At 41.7% G+C, this 19,928-nt stretch overlaps 1 protein-coding gene across 1 annotated transcript; it reads left to right on the top strand.

Moving 5' to 3' along the window:
• Nucleotides 1-11,182: 11,182 nt before the first annotated feature.
• On the top strand, nt 11,183-19,134 carry alx3 (ALX homeobox 3). Its single transcript, XM_076276930.1, has 4 exons — nt 11,183-11,525; nt 16,098-16,375; nt 16,859-16,984; nt 18,784-19,134. Exons 1-4 carry the CDS (start codon nt 11,183-11,185, stop codon nt 19,132-19,134), a joined length of 1,098 nt encoding a protein of 365 aa, XP_076133045.1.
• Nucleotides 19,135-19,928: the final 794 nt, after the last annotated feature.

Below are 19,928 nucleotides of genomic sequence, written 5' to 3'. Positions count from 1 at the left end.
TCCCTGTGGCCAGGTTGTCAGTCAGGATACAGGTGTGTTGAGGCCTTTCTGTCGCAGTGCTTAGTGGGCGTTTGGGCCTGAAAAAGCCATTCTGAGCTTGACCTGCAGGAAAGTCTCTCTTCTGTTTTCTAGGGGCTGGTTGGGCAGAGTGAGTGACAGCCAGTGCTGTGCAGTGCAGTGGTGGGGGGAGAGGAGGGCCACTGGAGCGCTAACGTTAGCCTGCTGGAGCTGCACCGGCACTGAACTCCGCGGGGCTGCCACGGGCCGTTCCCCCAGACAGGTTCCGCTCACTGTAACGGAATCCCCCTCTCGGAAGTGCAAATCCAGCTGCTGCCGAGCGGCCATAAATTTCATTATCCGCGCTCCAGTGAGCCCCCCGGCCTCTGGTGTGTCGTTAGGTAAAGCGCAGAGGTTTAGCTTTACCTTGCCCTAAACCAGTCAAATGCTGCATCATGAATACTGCTTCCCCGCTCTGGCTTTAGGTGTGGAGGTCTATAAGGACGAGCTGGATGTCTTCTTGAGGAGTGTGTGTGTGTGTCCCTGTTTGACACTGCTCTGTCTAATGACTTAGCCTCTTCTCCATTTCACCGTCTGACACGCATGCATGCAGAGAGCCTCCTTTTGCCGCTGGAGGAATCGAAATAGCACCAGCGAACCATTTGCATCTGCTTTCCATTGCACCGAGTGCAAAGTATTTCCAAACAGTTTATGTTTGATTTCTACCACTGTCTCTGTCAAGGTCAGCCACAGCCTTTGGAAGAGAGCTGCGCCGAACCACGCACAACATGGAAGCAATGTTCCTCTTGTTGTGGAGAAACCAGTGTGTCTGATCCTGCGTTTACCGTCTTCAGTCACGCAGCCTACCCCTGCTCGGCTGGGCTTTTGGTGCGGCCATCTCAGCATACATTCCTGCGAGTGGAGTGGGGGGGGTGGGTGGGAGGGAGGGAGAGAAAGGCTTTCCCTTTCGGTTGTCTGATAGGGATCTCCCAGGTCCCGGCAGACTCGGGACGAGGCCTGCTCCAGCTGTTGGTCTCAGCCTGTGGTCAGAGGAGTCCATCACAAATTGCCAGAGAGTGCCCGGCTGCCAAAGGGCCCCGCTAATGTTGTTTTTTCTGTTTTTTTCTCCCGAGCTGTTTTTTTTTTTTTTTAAGGCTTTTTAGTTAAGGAAAGACACACCATGGTCACATTTTAGTGTGTGTGTGTGTGTGTGAGAGAGAGAGAGAGAGAGAGAGTGTGTGTGTGTGTGAGAGAGAGAGAGAGAGAGAGAGAGAGAGAGAGAGAGAGAGAGTGTGTGTGGTGTGTCTGTCTGTTTGCGCGCATGCATTTGTATGAGTATGTGAAGGATGAAAACTGATGTGTGGTGAAAGAAGTTGCTGTCTTCAGGGCAAAAAAAGGACCAAATTAAGCAAAAATAAACTCAGAGTGTTTGCAGACAATGGGTGAGTAAGGGAGTGCTTCTGATAAAGACCCGGTGAGCGTTGAGAGTGGGGGCAACATAGCAGCATCTGGGTGGTGAGGCTGGAGGGTCACTGAACATGCCTCAGGCTATGGACTGAGGATGAGCTCCAGGGACAGGATGGGTGACCCCACGTATAGTCCTGTTGGATATGGCTTATACAGCTGCCTCAAATCCAACTGGAACAACGGTCCAGAGTCCACCGGCGCTGGCATTCATGTGGGCCAGTCCTAACCTCTGCCAAAGGCCACTGGGCATGTCAAAAATAAAACCACCTGAATATGTGCTGCTCTCTGCTTCAAATTGTCTCTGTTTAACCAAGAGTGGGAATGATTTTGAAATCTCACCGTGTTGCCAAGACCGGGAGAGATTTCAAAAAGTCCTTAGTTCTCCCATCTGGTTTTTTAATAGTTCACACAAACACACACACACACACACACACACACACACACACACACACACAAGAGTCAAAATCAACTGCCACTGTAATGGAAGAGCGACCACAGCTTCATCCCACTGATCACATCTCCATCGGTGTGTGGACAGAAAGTCAGGTCCCTGCTGTAGACTGCAACCGGGGATTACAGTACTCTGTAGCCCTATATTCAGTTTCACTACTGCGAAGAAGGTAACCTGAGAGGACACTGTCTCAACTCTTGATAAGTCCCAGGAGGACCTCTATTTAATAAGGCACTTACATCACCACATTTCCTTTTCATACTTCTAATCTCGTCATTGTGAAAAATTACACAAGAGAAGGATGTTATGAACAATTCAGCAATCATTTATCTGTTATTATTCCCTCGATTCAAATCCAAAGTTAATTTGTAAAATATGTAACTCTTTTCGTTCCGTGAAATGGTACCTATTATGATGTGGCCTACTGGCTAAGAGCTGAGACTTTATATATAAACGTCTAAATGCACTCTAATGTCTCTCTGTCACAGCTGGGAGATATACGTACTTCAACAATGACCACTTCGAGTGCAGGCTGTTGGAAAGAGTAGTTGGACGGGCCTTCGAGTTGTAGCTCATTTTAGGCTTCTTAAACCCATGAGTAGAATAACTTATGACACTACTGTTCTTTCCTTCACGCAGAGCTACATGCGATGCTATTATTTCCTTATTCCTCCTCGTATTCTGTCTAGTGACAGAAAGGTAATACTATTTTATATCTGAATTTCCTGAATGTTAAACTCGACAAAACACAAATACTCCATGTTTGGAAACTTCATTAAATGTCACGTGGTTAAATCACAATTATCAGCGCTGTCGACTGTTATTTTACTATTTCACTTTTTACATCTATGTAATTCAAGAGAACTAGACGTAGCCTACGCTAATGTGAAGTATGTGTTTTCTTCTTTCTCCTTTTTGCTAACAGTGTATTGAAAGCAAGCCAACATATTTTGGTTAATTTCCACAATTAACCCGAATTCGTAGACACATTTGTCATTAATTATTTCCCAACCAAAAAATATAAAAAGAAAACTTCTAGATAATAAGAATCATTTATCGAATTATTTGTAAAGAAGAAATATTACAGGGTTGGACATAGCCTGCACATGTTGGCATACAATAATGGGGAATGTAGTGTTGCTAAACACGAGGCATAAAATAAAATAGGCAAAACAGAGCTTAATAGATAGCTAAAAATATCTCCCTACTATTTTTATCCACAACACAATGCTCTATCGTGTTATATATTTTCCCAAAATTATTGGTGTCCTGCTCGGTAGTGGCAGAATATTGGCATGCATACTGCAAAGCGCTTTGAAGCTACTTGACCGCTCATTCGTCCTTCAGTGACAGGCTAAATGAACCTCTTTCTGTTCTGCTCAAACATGACTCATGACATAGTTGAGCGAGTCGGCTGAAAATAATGGTCTATTCTGTATTTGAATGTTAACTTTCGGGAACAAATGACACTGGGGCCATGGAAGAGAGGTTGTACATTAATGCTTTTCTTATTTAACCAGGCTTTTCATGGTGTTATTTTTAATAGGGGACATTTTCTCTTCATGAAATCAGATGACCCCAAAATGAATGCTTTTTTGCTCTGCTCTCATATGATAACAAAAGAGTTATCTTAAAAATTGACACAATATGTTTATTCATCATGAAAACAACATGACATTTTCTTTAATCATTATGAATTAATTAAAGTCCTTGGGGTGGGCCCAAAGTGGGGGATCTCTGAACCATTCCATAGACAATGTAGTATTACAGATCTCATCCCATTGACATGTACAGTGTGTTTAACCTGTGCAGGTTGTCAGGCTGAAAAACAAACAAAAAGAAATCTTGGAATATGTATCAATTTATGCAAGATTTGCTAAGTGTCTCTTGCTGAGTTTCTCTTGCGGATGCTTGCAGGGTAAACTTCCTAATAACTGTGTGTTTTATAAATTTGTATCTTTCACTCATCTCCTAGAAGGAGTGAGCCTACTTGTCCTGTACTGTAACACTTCATATTACTGCTGTTCAAGCTGCACAAAGAGCATAAAAACAGTGTAGTTTACAGTCAGCTTTTACTGCAGGCGATGGCTGGGATATAAGTATACTCTTTTGATCCCGTGAGGGAAATTTGGGATGGCCATGATCAGGGTCTTGGATCACAGGCGAGGATGATGTAGCCTTTGGAGTCGGCCTGCTAAAGGTTAGCTGTATCTGCAGAGAGGTTCCCGTCCTCAGGCGCTGGCTAATGAAAAGCCCATGGTCGCGCATCCGTGTTCAAGAGCTGCTTCATGGTCATTGTGCGCCTGCTCCTAATTGAATCAGGGACGCAGGTCACAGGGACGCTCTGCCTCTGGTTCCCTGTCCACTATAAACACATTTAGGGATTATTTATTTTTAGCACTTGTGTGCATCCAGACCATCTTGGTCAACTGATATCCAGATGGGTCTACGGAGGTGCCTGTTTACGGATTCCAGGGGATTGTGAGGTAGGAGGCAAGAGTCCATTGGGCTGTCCTTTATTAGACACAGTCAGGCTCACAGAGGGCCCAGCATGATAAAACTTACTCTCCTTTAAACTCCTTTAATGTAATGTTTTAATGCTGATGAATTTGAATGAATGAATGAATTTGAACATAATAGACAAGTTACAATATCACAGGGCTGTGGTGATGAGCAGACAATATTGTGTTTATAGATAACCATGTGCTATCTTTCAAAAGTCCTGCGTTCTCCTTAGATTCTACACTGGGGGGTAGAACAGAACCGAACCATCCTTTTAGCATGTGATTAACACATCTTCAAGCTGATAATCATGGCTTCATAAACAGAGAGTGGATATATGAGGTGTTAAGCCAGTGGTAGTTGATCAGTACACAGAGAGGATCTATTTGATTGTGTTTCATGAGCCTGGCCAAAGGGTCATCGAGAGGACAGTCACCCTGCTTTACTTTTACCCCCTAACCCCCGCCCCCCCCAAACACACACACAATCACACACACACTGCACCCTGCGTGAGGGCTTTCTGCAGCAACCCCCCGTTTCCCAGACTGCCTCTGTCCTGTCTGATGACCCTGGGGTCAGCAGCTGTCAGTCAGTCCCTCAGCTGGCCGTCAGGCCGTCGGACACAGAGCTGGCCTCTGTCTTCCGCCAAGGCGAAAGCCGGTCCCGTTCATCTGGGATCGTCTCTCTCCGCATTCATGGCGCATAATTCAATTACCTCCTCACCCTCGCCCTCACCCTCCTCTCCTCTCATTCTAATGCAAACCTCAGGTTGGCTGGCGATGCTCTTTCACTTAGCGGGTGCTCGGGAGAGAGAGCGGACCCGCGTTTTGTCGCCGAGCGTCGAGACAAAGACGCCCACACATGGACGCGGAGAGCACGTGAGGCCAGGCCAGAAAAAAAAAAAAACACACCCGCACAGAGATCCCCCTGTTTGGACCCTCCTGGACAACACTGGGGGTCTCCTGTGGACAAGCACCTCATGTACACTTCATCCTCATCCGGGGCAGGGATCACCCAAGTGGTCTGCAGATGGGGTCAGGACTTCTCTTTTGTGTTGTGTCAATCACAGATCCTGGTGTCTTTGGCATACTGTCTATATGGTCAATGGGAGGCATGGGGGTTAATTAACATGTCATGGAATCAGATGCATAGCCCAGTCATAGGGTGCTGCTGTAGTGTTGTCACCTGATTAAGCTGAGGCCTCACCGCAACATAGTTTGAGTGCATTTGTGCCAAATGAATGCAGACTGGCCACCCATCAGTGCTTAAGGGTCAGCCGCTGTGGGCATGATGTGTGGGGACTGAGCAGGACGGAGAGGATGTGAGAGAGTTAGCATCCAGGGGCTCGGAGGGGTCAGCCTGCTCGAGGCCCGTCTGTGCCCAGGGCCGTGAGGCGGTGGGGAGGCCTGCGACTCGCCGCAGACTGGACTGATTTCCTGTATGGGGTCATGCCAAGGACAGGTTCAGAAGCCCCAGGTTCAGGAAACACGGAGTGGCCACAGAGCCCCTATACCCCCCCCCCCCCACCCACCCTCACCCTCCTTCTGATGATTTACTGGAAATCCATAGATTCAGCTGCGGTTTTTATCGGGGTGAATTATGAATCCCCCTAAATCCTGACTCACATTATATATTCCTGGGTGAAACATTACCATGCGCTGAGGTCCCTGTGCCAGCTGCTTCACAAGCAGAGTAGGGCTTCAGTAGTGAGCTTGTCTTTTCCATAAATCTCTTTCTGGAGAATGCAACTCGGATATTCTGTGCTTTCCTTCACTTTTTTAGTGTTGATGCTCATTTCGGAAAAGCAATGCATCACAACAGGTGTGCATTGGCTCATTGGTTGTGTCAGCGTGGTCAGTGCTTCAAGGTGTTCTGTACAAGTCAACTCCATATACACGCAGCTCATTAAAAATGGCTCTACCTAAGGCAGCCTAAATATCGGAGTGCTGACATTTCCCCTCCTACCCATATTCTGGAAGGAATTTACCCTGCTAGGTTTTTGATTTCAAGGGAGTGCCTTTGCTTTGCTTGAGGCAAGGGTAGAAATTCTCTTTACGGAACTTTAGCTAGTTAACCCTGTCTAGCAACCGGGTCACAACTGGTGCCATGCATCTTCAAATGGTGCTTCTTGTCTCATATGATCTGTTTAGGCTTTCTGTGAATGGGAATGTTTTCTTGTGCAATTCAATTCTGCCACTATTTACCAGAGAGAAGCATGAAGATACAGGGTTTTCGGTATGAGACCAACACGACACACCAGAGTGATAGCATTAGTGTAATGTGAATACTACTGTTGGACTACTTTTTGCATGATACTCACTCTCTTGAGCACCTTACCATGCACACAGAACTACAGGCCAGTCCCAGCCCTGTCACTGCAAGCGTCTCATGCTTGATCATCCTCAAGCACACTGTGGATTTTTTTTATTTAATTGATATAGTATATTTAGTATTTAGTTTTGTTAGTTTTTCTTATCTTCTACTGTCTCTATTGTAGTTTTGTTATATGTATATACTTATATTTACCCTTTCTGCTGTACGTGCATGTTGTGTGTGATGTCTGTATGCTACTGAGACCTTGAATTTCCCCTTACATATCTGGTGTTCATCCCCAGTCTGTGAACTGTAAATAGTCACCGACTGTTACACCCTCTGTCAAAAATAACAGACACATGTTTGGGCATGTTTATTTACTAATGTTGTGTTCATAAGGTGCATAAAAGCAACAGTCAAGCTTAGGAGAATGAATTGGATAATGTCGTTTGTAGGTAAATTTGTCACAAAGATGCTGAATCAAACTGTCAGATACCTGACACATAGAGAGAGCAGCAGCACACTCTCTGTGACTCCCATGTTCTCTGTGGTCCCAGGACAGACTAATTGAAGTCATGTTGCTCATTAATTGAGTTATGTGTCAGGAAGCATGCCACCACAATCTTCCAGCGGCCTGACTATTTCAACTTTGTGCCGCAGTCATGTCTTTTTAATTAGAGAGCCACGCTGAAAAGGTACCGCATGTCTCATTAGAGGCGAGCATGCTCCTGACGGTCCCATTCTGGGCCACTGGGTAATGAACGTCAGGATTTATTCTCTCCGATGCGAGATGCTGGTTTGGACCTTCACTAATAGACTGTGGCCTCAGCGTTGAAACATGTGGGGATGTAGCTGTGTCACTGGCCAAGCAATCTAGAGCCCTGAAAATTTACTAACAAGCATAAAACTAAATGTTTTTTTTGTTGCTTTTAACCATAAGTGGTTGGGATTGTTTTCTCTTTTTTTGTAGTTCACAGATGTTTAGTGGTTTAAATCTGCCTCATGAACAATAAGTAGAAAAATAAGTTTTGAATTTGGGTAGGTACAGTTGTTCGTTTTAGCCTGTTTATAGAGAGTTTGTTTATTTAAGTTATACAAATGCAAATGTGTTTATGAAATGATGCAATTCAGAGGTTTCTAAATTATACAGTCATGTTTTTTTCTGCTGAGTAAATAAAGTACAACTGCCCTATAATCTTTGTCCTTTAAAATGATGAGGTAAATCAATCATTTTCGCTCGAACTTAAGAAACATATTGCTTCGAGTAGGGATCAGGTTTCAATTACATAAAGTGCTGCAGGAGTTGGTGCTTAACTTTGGAAGCATTTAGAAGCCTTAATTACAGTCTTCAACTTGAGTGACACAGGGCTAAAATAATGACTTTTGAGTTCCTCCTTCATAATGTATGTCATGTAATTTACAAGTTGAAGTTGAGAGGACTCCCTTCCCCCATATTCGTGAGAGTCTGTGCTTTAGGAACACATCCCTGAATAAAATGGTGCTTATGTCCTCCCCCTACTGCAAATGGACCGTATGTTTACACACTTGTCCATCAGTTTGGCTCCATGTGGCCTTGTAGGTAACCAAGAAGACTATGAGACATCCTCAAAAACCAACGTTAGCATATATGAAGTCTGTAAGTGCTTTATGTTTAGAGATGGCTCACAGAGATTGGAGTTGCCATGTAAATATCAACAATTTGCAGTTTTCTTTAATGTCAAAGCTATATGCTGAGGTTTAGTTTTTTTTCTTTCTCTTTGTAAACCATCGAGGGTGAGTAACATGTGTTTTTATGTGTTGTAAGTCACTATTTCAGGCCAAAAGGCCTGTTAACTGTGGTCCCTGTGTCAACATTAGGCATTTACAACCTGTAATTCCAGTGTTGTGCATGCATTTTGCTTTATTTACAAGTTATGTGTTTGAATTTATATTCCCACGATGTGTACACAATTTATCATAGCTCAGTGATTGCACACTCTGGAAGTTGAAGGTTAGTTTGGTGTTTGTATAACCTGCTGGACAGGACACTCCTATATGCTACACTGATGTGCATGTGATTGTGTCCCATGATTTAAATTGAAGACAGGGTCAGGGTGGTCGGGGGTGGTTAACGCCGTGCTTTAATGGGGTTTGCGTCGCGAGATGATGGAGGAGGTATCGTCGTGAATAGATTGATAGAAAAGATAGAAAAGTTTCCGAATTAAATCCATGCGAATTCGATGCTGAGATGCATGCAATGATGACAGAAGTCTTTTTCCAGACCTATGTTATAGTGGCACGCACATCTGTCATACAAATCTTACTGGCTATTTTAGTTGGTTAACATTTCTTTTTTGTCCAGAATCAATGCTGAACTGAAGAGGTTTTTAGCGTAGAAATCATAGTTTTTGGACTGAATTTTGACCCACATGCTGGTAAACATTTCATTTAAAAATGGCTAATAACTAGCAATTCTCCAAAAATGAAATATCCATAACATAAACCGACAAGTTATAGCTAAACTGTATTTAGCCTACTCTCTTTATTATTATTATAGACGTCATACGTAGTGTTCAATATGTTTATATGGTAAACTTTGATTGAATTACTGTTCAACTTTGATATCGTCACCTTCCTAAAATAGCCTAATGGCATAAGTCGGTTTTTTCAGGTTTTTAAGAAAACACAAAAAAGTTAAACAAAAATGTAATGATGATGATTTAGGCAAAAACAATGGGAAAAAATTGCTTATGCCATTATTTTAGGAAAGTGACGATATTAAACTGAATGTTTCTAAACGAAACTTTGAAATTGCAGGTGGCTGTTTGTGTCATCTGTCAGGGCTCCAACCTACGAATGTTAGGTTAAAATAATATGCCTAATAATAATAATAATAATAATAATAATAATAATAGGTTTATGATGCTTTTGGGCCTCATAATACAGTCTTATAATCTAATAAAACAGGATACAAAATTACACATTTTCATTATCAATACCTATAGGATAAATAATGTATTCTCGTCCTTTATATATAAGGTAGGCTGTCAAACTTTACAAACACATTTTACGCTTTACACTTTGGACCTTAGGCCATAATATTGCTCTGGTTTACCCCAAATCCTATTTTGTTCCACACACAACAAATCATAAAGAGCATTCAACATGAGGAGAAAGTCTTTGATTAGGTTAAAACCGATTTTATTCGTGAAGCATTGTGGTTGAACAAGAAATGCGGTGCGTTTATTTTATTTCGAAACGCAGGCTGGGTGGACCTACCTATTTATCCTTAAATTAGACCAAGACGACGTTGTGTTGTGATTAGCACTACAATTATAAAATTGATTATTGAGGCCCGAATTTAATCTGAGCAGTGTGTTCATTTTTAGAAGTTAGGTCTACAAGGATAAGCTCAGTGTGTTTGAATGGCAAAAGCCCATAGTCAACTTACTCGTCTGAGCCTGTAGACTCCTGAAGTCTGTGGAGGCCGTACTGTATCTCTGCGCTGAATGACAGTCTGATCGATTCTGGATTTACAATGAAATTAGTAGGGTTTACACGCATAAGATAAGGCATGATCAACAGGCTATAGTTTATGATTAGGCTATATTTTATTTATCCTTCTAATTGTTTATTTGGGTGGCTTTGGTTATTGTAATATTTTCCTCTGGTTTTAACACGTTTTTAAGCCAGACCTATTCGATTTTCGAATTGTAACACATTCTCAAGAAAAAGAATGTGTTGTGATGCATTTGGATGTAGGCTACAATTCTTGAAGGCCAGACCAGACAATTTTGTGTTGAAAATGAATACTGACCCCTTTATAACCTGCAGCTATATTCAGGACTGCCACTATTTACTTCCCACAAGTCAGAAAGACTTTCTGAATGTTCTTTCGAACATTTATGCCTACTTAATCATATTTCTCAGATTTATTTGAACATTTATTGAACCCATCACTATTAGTATAGTGTAATATTGGTATTAAAAAGATCAAAAATAGTCTGCACCCAATCACCCATCAACCCCCTTTTTTCTCTTTGCGTATTTGGCTTCATTTATGTACCACTGCGTTTTACCCACCAGGCTTAATCGATCAAATGTCCCGTTTGGAAATATTCAAAAGACATCCAGTTGGTTGTGTAAATGATGTTGTGACATACTTAACACTTGGCTGTCTCTGGGACACCGCCCCTTGCGCCGTTTTGTTTTAGTTTCAAAACCAAAGAAGGAATTAAATGGTTAATTGGAATGACAGGAACCACACGTGATTGAATTCTTGGCGGATTAAATCAGACTGCTGTCTTGGTCCCCCCTGTTTCACGGGTCTTTGTTTCTGATCTTCTAAATCCCACCCACTTGAAATGGAGAAGAGAAAAAAATCTCTCTCTCTCTCTCTCTCTGTCCATTCACACACAAACGTTTTCACTGTTGATAGTGCCCTGGTCCTCTAAAGGCTCTCTGGACAGGGCGATGGAGACGGAGGGTTGTTTGTCTTTTTCCTCTCAGCCAAACAGGACAACGCCAGAAAATTCACCTAGTTTGGAGCATAGTTCCGGATCTTTCTTTCCCTGCGATGAGCTCCAAAAAGTTCCGCACCTTCCTCACCCGCATCGGCTCGGTTTGCGGGGCGACTTTTACAACTCACCGAATGTCGGACGTTTTCCAGACGACTCCACGGACTTTACGCACGGCGTCCCAGGCTCGAACGCCCGGGCATCGCCGGGAAAGCACAACAAATATCTGGAAAATATTCAGGATCAAAAAAACCTATCTTTAAGTGGAAAGGCGTCATTTTATGAAAATAACCCAGAAGGTAAGATGTAAATGAATTGGCAAATTAGATTAGACGTAGTACAGTGACTGCCATTAATTGCAGTGATTTGCTGAAGTTATGGTCATAGATAGTAAAAGTGGAAATTATAGTAGCAATAGGTAATACTACTACTACTACTACTAATAATAATAATAATAATAATAATATTGCCTATGTATATGACATTTAAAAAAAAAAATCTGTGCCTACCATACTTGTATTGAATGACAAATCGGACCACTTATTATGTTTGGTTGACCTTAGAGAAGGTCAAAACATAAATGGCTACATATTATCTAGTCTGTCAAGCATAATAATTCTTCAATATTGTGTATGCTGTTTTTTAAGTTAATACTTTAACCTTTCACTTTAGCAATGCTCTGGGCCCATGGTACATTGCTTCAGTAATTTATATATTTCTTAATAACCTATGCTCTGTAAACTCTGACCAGATATAACCTGCTACAGTATTATGTTCAATTTTATTTCTTTTTTATATAAAATTATCTAATTTAAAACCACTATATATCCATTCACTTATTAAATCACACCACAACCAAACGATTCATAGATTCTAGATTATGTTTCTGTGCCATGTATTACTACATGCTTTTTAATCTATCTTTTTTCCTCAAAAGATCTTACATTTTGCATGAGTATAGACAGAAGACGCTACAGAAAATTCAAATATTATGAGTACAAATTCTAGATGTAGCACATAGATAAGTTCATTAAACCTTATTAAATTACACAGATGGCAGCACAACTATTGCATCTTAGTATGAATAAGTCATCTGAGAAACTGACAATCATTAAAATCAGTAAATAAAAATGTAATAGACAACAGGAACAAACATATTTTGTGGCTTAGAGTTTAAACAGAATAACCAAGCCACCAACAACTCCAAAGGGAATATATTTAATGTTATTTAAGTCCAGATAATGCATCGATAAAATTGACTTAAACTGATTATGAATGGGTTTCAGACATTATGAAGTTGGATGGCCTCAGGGGCTGTAGCATCAGATGAATGGTTAGAGTCTACACTTTATTTATTGCTGTATATAAACCTACATTAAACCTAATAGACATTTTGATAAGAACTTTGTGATAACAGTATCCTTCATAATATACAATGGAGTGTTTCATGTTACTGCCAAGGATGGCTTTCCTTCATCTCTCTAGTTCATCAGCATTGAAAAATGTCTTTCACTGTTTTGAAAAAGAACTTATGACATGGCCTTACTACAAACAAGAACTTCCTGTGGTCTTGGATTACAGAGTCTCAAAGAAGAATTCAGGCTGTCTACAAAAACCAAGAGTCATTTTCATTTAGGCCTATTGTGGTGGAACAGTTTTGTATATTATATCACAAATTAACGCATTAAATGACAAAGAAAAAGAAAAAACAGAACATTTACAAAGAGGCACAGTGAAAAAATGTACATTCAAAATTGCTGTTTGTAATGGGGGGGGGGTGTCAACAAACCCCAGCTGGCTAATTGAAAGACAAGCAAAGTTGTTATATGCTTTATAGTATGGCATTATTTTGTTAAATAGACATTCTGTGGAACAACAGTCTCCACATCCTCCAACAAGATATGAATAAAAGGGTTCCACCATTATCAGGTCACAGCCATGCAGACATTTTCTCTTGGTATTAGCGATGCCATGGTATTAAAATGTTCTGTAGAAACATCTTATATTCTACGCATTTAAGCAGGCAGGAGAAAGAGAGAGCAGAATTGAACACTTTGATATCTTGTAAACATGGAGGGGCATCACAGCTTCTTGCACCTTCAAAGACAGACTCCCCTTCCTGTTTTGACTGTTGGTGGCTGGTGGGAGAGGACCTTTGAAATGAAAGGGAAACTGCAGCTTTGGCTTTATGAGTGGGGGTCCAAGTATGTGTTTGACACTTAGCCTATTAGCTGTCATTTGAAAGCCTTTAGACATATTACCCAAATTGTGATGAAGTTATTTATAATTGTACTTAGGACTATAAAAATATATAGGCCTATAGGCCATAGATTTGCTGTATTCCAGTGCAGAATGCAACCACATGTTCACGCCTATATATGTACAGCATTTTCAGTGGTTAACAGTAGGTTGTTTATGGTTGGATAATTCTTGAAACAGTTCTGCCCTAACAGTCCCTGCAAGTTCAAATATGTGTGATTGCATTAATGTTGAAAGTGCCCTAATGTCGTAGGGGTACTGCACAGAGCTTATATTTGAGTACACTGCTTAGCCTACTGTGCACTAAAAAGGCACAGTCAACCAAGAGAAAATGCATTCAGAAACTACGCTGTTTTACAGTTTACAACATTTTCTTCTAATTGAGTTTAGTATTTTTAGACAGAGAATAATCTCAAAAGGCTTTCAGCTTGAACTGTAGCAAAGGGTCATTCCTAATTGTGAATGTCTTGCTGTGTTGAATATGTCCCTCTGTGTGATGGAAGATTCGATTAAGCTCTGCATACTGTTTCTGTTAGACTGATGCTGAAGGTTTTTTTTATGACCTTGGGGTTAAAAATTTGATTTGTTAACCTAGACTCATCATCTATCTCACAACTGATTTCGGAGGAATCATAGTCCAAATCCCACTTTTTTTAGGCGCAAATACCCATCGGCTATAGTGGGCGAGTTTCATCACACGTCTCTCTTTACATTATTGAATATGTTAAATGCAGGCATTCTATCTCTTTTAAATCAAACTGTTGTTAATTTAGATATGGCTATATGGTGAACATGTCAATAGGCCCACGCATGATGGGCGATCGACAACTGCTAGTTGTTTGGAACATTAATTATGTTCCGTAATATAGTTAATTTATTTTGTTCATATAAGACCACACCAATGAATCCTACTACGTGCTTTTATCACATTTGACACTCCTTGGGGTCATAGGTTAATAAAGAGGTCAGATAAGGGAAAGTTTCTGACGGCATTGCATTGCTTCAACTGTTCATCGGAGAAACGATTTCTTGATTCAATTAACTGTTATTTTGTTATGCTGGCTTCAGAAACGAAACCCCATTCAATATCACAGCATCTAATTTTAAGTAGCCTACTTTATCAACGTAGACCCAGACCCCCCCCCCCCCCCACACACACACACACACACACACACACACACACAATCACTCACTGAACTTGACCAATATTGTCTGACAGTTAACTCGTTGTTCTTCGTGTAGCCTAGTTAAATAGCATGGCTAAATATAAAGGTGCCCGCAGAAGCTGCACGTCACGTCCAAACAATTATTCTTCGGTGATATCTGAGAACGGGCACGCCATCACTACACTGTTACTTATAACGTGTTTACTTTTCCCGTGTGTGTGGCGGGAATATATCTGAAGGGGCTGACGTTAGAGGCGCTTTCGGTGGCTCAGTTAAATCAGCGCATCTATTCTCACTTCCACTGTCTCGCTGTCCAGAGACAACATGGGAAAGTTCATTGCTGTTGAACCCCCGCTTCCTCTCCCAGATCTCCTTTATACCTCCTGAGTAAATTGCTGGTCATATCCTTTCAGCTCATTACATCAATCTTAACAGTTTTTACTCACAGTTTTTTGTCACGATTATGGTCAGATTGTATAGGTACTTAGGCCTATGCCGACCAGCAGGAATTATTTAGATGTGGTTATCAGTGGTAGTGCTACTTTATATGGAGATTATACAGCGAGTGTTTTATCATTATGAAAACTTCATCCATTCAAACATCCGTTCATTTGACTGTCATTTTAGACATTTTACACGTAATGATATTCATTTCAACAAACTATAAACTGCACGGAAAAAGCCTATAGCATAGCCTATAAACTGCACACAGAAATGTCTATTACAATTGAAATAATTGTTCAATTTATCAGAAAGAAATTGCATTTCATCTTGACATTCTGAATTCTAGATGAGGGGCCTCCATTCTCTGTGATTTGAATGTCAAGAATTATTCTTCATACTTCAGTGTTTTGCAATTGAGTTTGCTTCTCAGGTATTTACCATATTTGGAAGACCAATGATATCTACAGCTATTGGAGGATTACTGAAATGAAAACATTCATGCTACACACATCATGAATGTGTGTCAATAATATAAGAAAATAGCAAGCAACATATTTACCTCTCTTCCTTTGGTTTCAAGGAAAAGCAGACAGGATGTTCTCAAACCAATCACTATTGCCAAACCATTTTTATGAGCCATTTATCCCTAAATTAAATATAATCTTTGAAATTCATGTTTAAATAAAATTACGTTCATTTGCACATTATGAGGATATTATATTGCAAATAGGTCAAACCTATAGGTTGATAATCTCACCCACACTCTTAAAACGAATATGTATCTCTGTATCCAGATAGGGACACCACAGTTCGTGTTGTTTCCTTTTTTAATTTGTTACACATATGTGTTGAAAATAACACAACTTGCATTTTTTTTTAACACATCTCTCTGTCGAGATAGGGACAACACATTCGTTTTGAGATTGCACTACCCCTCAAACATTTACACAGACTACACCATTACCTGTGATTTCTCTGACACTCCTCTCATGATCTCCTTAGGAGAGAAATCTCTGGCCAAGCCACTGGGTTACCCTGCACTGGACTCAGACTGCTGTGGCAAACTCAAAGAGCAGCCCAACGGGGGACTCCATCCGGGGGACTCCATCGCTGACTCCATCGACCTGTCGAGCAAGAACAAGAAGCGACGCAACCGCACCACCTTCAGCACCTTCCAGCTGGAGGAGCTGGAGAAGGTCTTCCAGAAGACCCACTACCCAGACGTGTATGCCCGCGAGCAACTCGCTCTGCGAACCGAACTCACCGAGGCGAGAGTGCAGGTGAGGCCTTACTGACACATCACATGTTTTTTTTTAATAATATTAATTTGATTTTATACATGTAAAAGAAATTGCTTATACCAGTACAGAACCTTAAAATGTACAGTCCTACTAACTCAGGCTATAGGTATTTCCATTCTGTTACTCACAAGCATTCATACTCATTTACATTCACCCACATCTACATAGGACACCCACACTATGACCCATCCCATGTTGAGGGTCAAGGGTCTCTTCATGGGTCATGTTCTAAAAAAATATGTAATGTATCCAGCACTGTATAGGAAAATGGCCATTACTTAAAGTTTAACAATGCCATATTGTACAATGATGAATTTGACTGTAGTTTAATTTGGGGAACTGTAGAGAAAGCGCAGTATCATCAGTGACTCACCTGATGTGTGGCGTGCCAGCCAGTTCTGGCAGCCTTGTATGATTCTGCTTCAGGCGCTCTCTTGCTCACAGAGTTCTCTTTCTCTGCAGGTTTGGTTCCAGAACCGGCGAGCCAAGTGGAGAAAGCGGGAGCGCTACGGGAAGATCCAGGAGGTGCGGAATCATTTTGCTGCCACTTATGATATCTCCCTCTTACCTCGTTCCGATACATACCAGGTACACACTTATGATCCCCCCCCCCCCCACCTTGCTTCGATACATACCAGGTACACACTTTTGATATCTCCCTCCTACCTCGTTCCGATACATACCAGGTACACACTTATGATCCCCCCCCCCCCCCCCACCTTGCTTCGATACATACCAGGTACACACTTTTGATATCTCCCTCCTACCTCGTTCCGGTACATATTAGGTACACACTGACGTATAGGTGGTGTGTCTGAGCAATATACCACTGCCAGCACACTACTGCTAAATCCTAGTGTGGAACACACACACTCACACACACACACACACATACACACACACACACACACACACACACACACACTTTGGTCAATAATCTGTAACTGTAACTGTAAACATGTGGCAGTGGAATACCAATGTTAGCTGGATGGATTTTTGTTTATAGCCTAAATATATAAAAGATTAATATTCATTTACTTCAGCCATGTTACATAGCACTACATGATCCTTCCCAAATCACTATAACAGAGTCCAACCTGGTATTATACATTATGTCCACATTGGTCCTCAGTGTTTGTTTAATTACATATTGTTCTGAAGATAGTAACACTAATCACTGTATGTATTCATCATTATCACCATTATCACATACCTACACTCACATGCTTTGGCAGTTATTATTACTCAAGCCTCGCGAACAGGCGCGTCGGACTGGGGGTAAAACCAGTACTTAGGGCCCCAAGGGGAGGGAGGGCCCTTGAAAAGTCTGGAATATATGCATGGGGGGGGGGGGGGGGGCATGGGTGCCCAGGACGGCTTATGCATAGGACCCAGGATCTTGTGCTACGCCCCTGCTACCGAATCAATGAAATTGAATTGGTGATGATGGTTTACACACTGTAAGGCTTGCATTAGCTGTAGTTAGAAAATATTTCAATTATTTGCAACAGTCAAATTTGTTTTCATTATTATTGTTCATTGTGTTAGCTTTAGGAATTTTTAGAATGAAAGTTAAGTGTAAATAATTTTAAGTAACTTACAATTCTTCTCAGTTGAGCATCACAGCGTCTGTACTTTGAAATCTTCACCATCTGAGCCTTTGGTCTCACTTCATCTATGGTCACATATTTGTCTGTCTCCATACCTGCAGTTGGCAGTGATATTTACAAGCAAGATAGATAGATACAAAGTATTGGACTTGGATTAGGGTAAATTGATATGGGCAAGAATTTAGGATTGTTTGAGATAAAGGGCAGATTGTTGTTAGGGTTAGTTCTAAATTCTATACCACAACCCGCATTGCTGCCTCTCCTTTTCTAACTCCTCATAACTGTTCTTTTTCCTTGTTGCTCTACTTAATCAGTTTAGTTGTTCACTTATTGGTTGATAAGACACTGTTGCACTTTAGTTTTGAGATAGTCAGATACATTCACAGACAGTACCTGCCTTAGCTTCCATAATATTTTAAATCTGAAATCATCATCATGGATCTCGTTGTCAGTTCAATGTAGAAATCTTAAACAGTAACAGTGAGATATGTCAATTACTTGAGTTTGGAGCCCTGGTTTTGCCAGGCAGCTGTTCTCTCTTTCCAGTAGCCTACCGTTATTGAATTCTAGAGGTACGCAGTAGCCTACATATTATTTTGGACGACAGTCAACTGAATTTGAAACTATTCTGACTACATGCTATACTTTGTTAGACCTTTTTGTCTAAACAATAACTACATGAATAGGCTGACCTTAATTATCCCCTTTGAAAGACTCAGTCATTGCATTCCCAATGTCCAAAGTGGGCAGCCCCATGATGTGTCTCTCTGTGCTTAGATGCAGGGCAACCTGTGGCCGGGAGGAGCAGGTACAGGAGGGGCCGGTGCGCCCGGCGCAGGGTGCGTCCTGGGGCCGGACAACATGTCGTCGTCCTGCATGACGCCCTACTCCCATCCTCACGGCAACCTCCCGGGCTTCATGGGCATGTCTGCGTCTCCCAGCCACCCGCACCACCACCACCCGCACCACCCGGGTATCAATGGCCTCTACTCACTGCACAGCTTTCCAGGGGGCCTGGGGGCCCACTCCTTCGAGGCCAGTCCCGAGTCTGAATACAAGCCTTCAGGCCTGGTGGCGCTGCGTATGAAAGCCAAGGAGCCCGGCAGCCTTCTGTCCTGGCCAACATGACCGCAGGGCTGATCCTCGTCTCCGTTCGGACTGAGCCGCCGTGGACCCATGCATACCAACATTCCAGCGCACATAGAGCACACACAAGTGTGTGCCCCTTAGACGCAATCTATGCTCATCCCTCCTACACATAGGACACTCTCAGTACGTGTGCACGCACAGACTCACTCCTTTTCACACACACATACACACACACGCACACACATACACACACACACACACACACACACACACACACACACACACACACACACAGGAGTGATTTTTGGACCACAGACCTACCCCAGAATAGAAAAAATTGTATCATTTTGCAGTCTTTTCTAGTTTTTACAATTCTTATATGTTGGTCTGCATTATGGAGCTACTAGGTGTAAAGATTTGTTATCACTTCCCAACAGCGTCTAGTTTTCTGGTTTGAACATCTGAAAAGCTTCAGTTTTCTGCGATCAAGTGAGCCATTGTAAATCTTGCACAAAACATGCCTTATTGTCTAAAATGATGCTGATTCCTTCAATATTGAAACTCTTTGCAAGCATTGTTAAGACCAAAGTATTAAAAACATTTGCTATTTAATGATATAAATGTTAACTGCATATTGTCAATGTAGATTGGGCTTTAGTATGACCATTAATAAAATGTCTTTGTGTTTCAATTCCATCTCTATCAGAGAAAAAAATTATGAAGCTTTGCAGGATGTTTAGTGTTGCTCAGATACACATAAAAACTCAGTCCCTGCACTCAACAGAGCTTGATCCTTAGTTGTGCTCTGTGCTGCCCCCATGTTGTCACCAGAA

Source organism: Alosa pseudoharengus, unplaced genomic scaffold (genome assembly GCF_046254945.1).
Source record: "Alosa pseudoharengus isolate Yale_2024_CS ecotype anadromous, Long Island Sound unplaced genomic scaffold, YU_APseudo_1.1 YU_APseudo_1.1_scf_9, whole genome shotgun sequence".
Lineage (NCBI taxonomy): Eukaryota > Metazoa > Chordata > Actinopteri > Clupeiformes > Clupeidae > Alosa > Alosa pseudoharengus.
This window is presented reverse-complemented; position numbering and strand designations above follow the sequence as displayed.

Bases quoted from the DNA above. Each gene is read 5' to 3' on its own strand.
- alx3 (XM_076276930.1), top strand. From the start codon at position 11,183: ATGGAGACGGAGGGTTGTTTGTCTTTTTCCTCTCAGCCAAACAGGACA. The intron at 16,376-16,858 runs GTGAGGCCTTAC...CTTTCTCTGCAG, and splicing joins TCACCGAGGCGAGAGTGCAG to GTTTGGTTCCAGAACCGGCG. The intron at 16,985-18,783 runs GTACACACTTAT...CTCTGTGCTTAG, and splicing joins CTCGTTCCGATACATACCAG to ATGCAGGGCAACCTGTGGCC.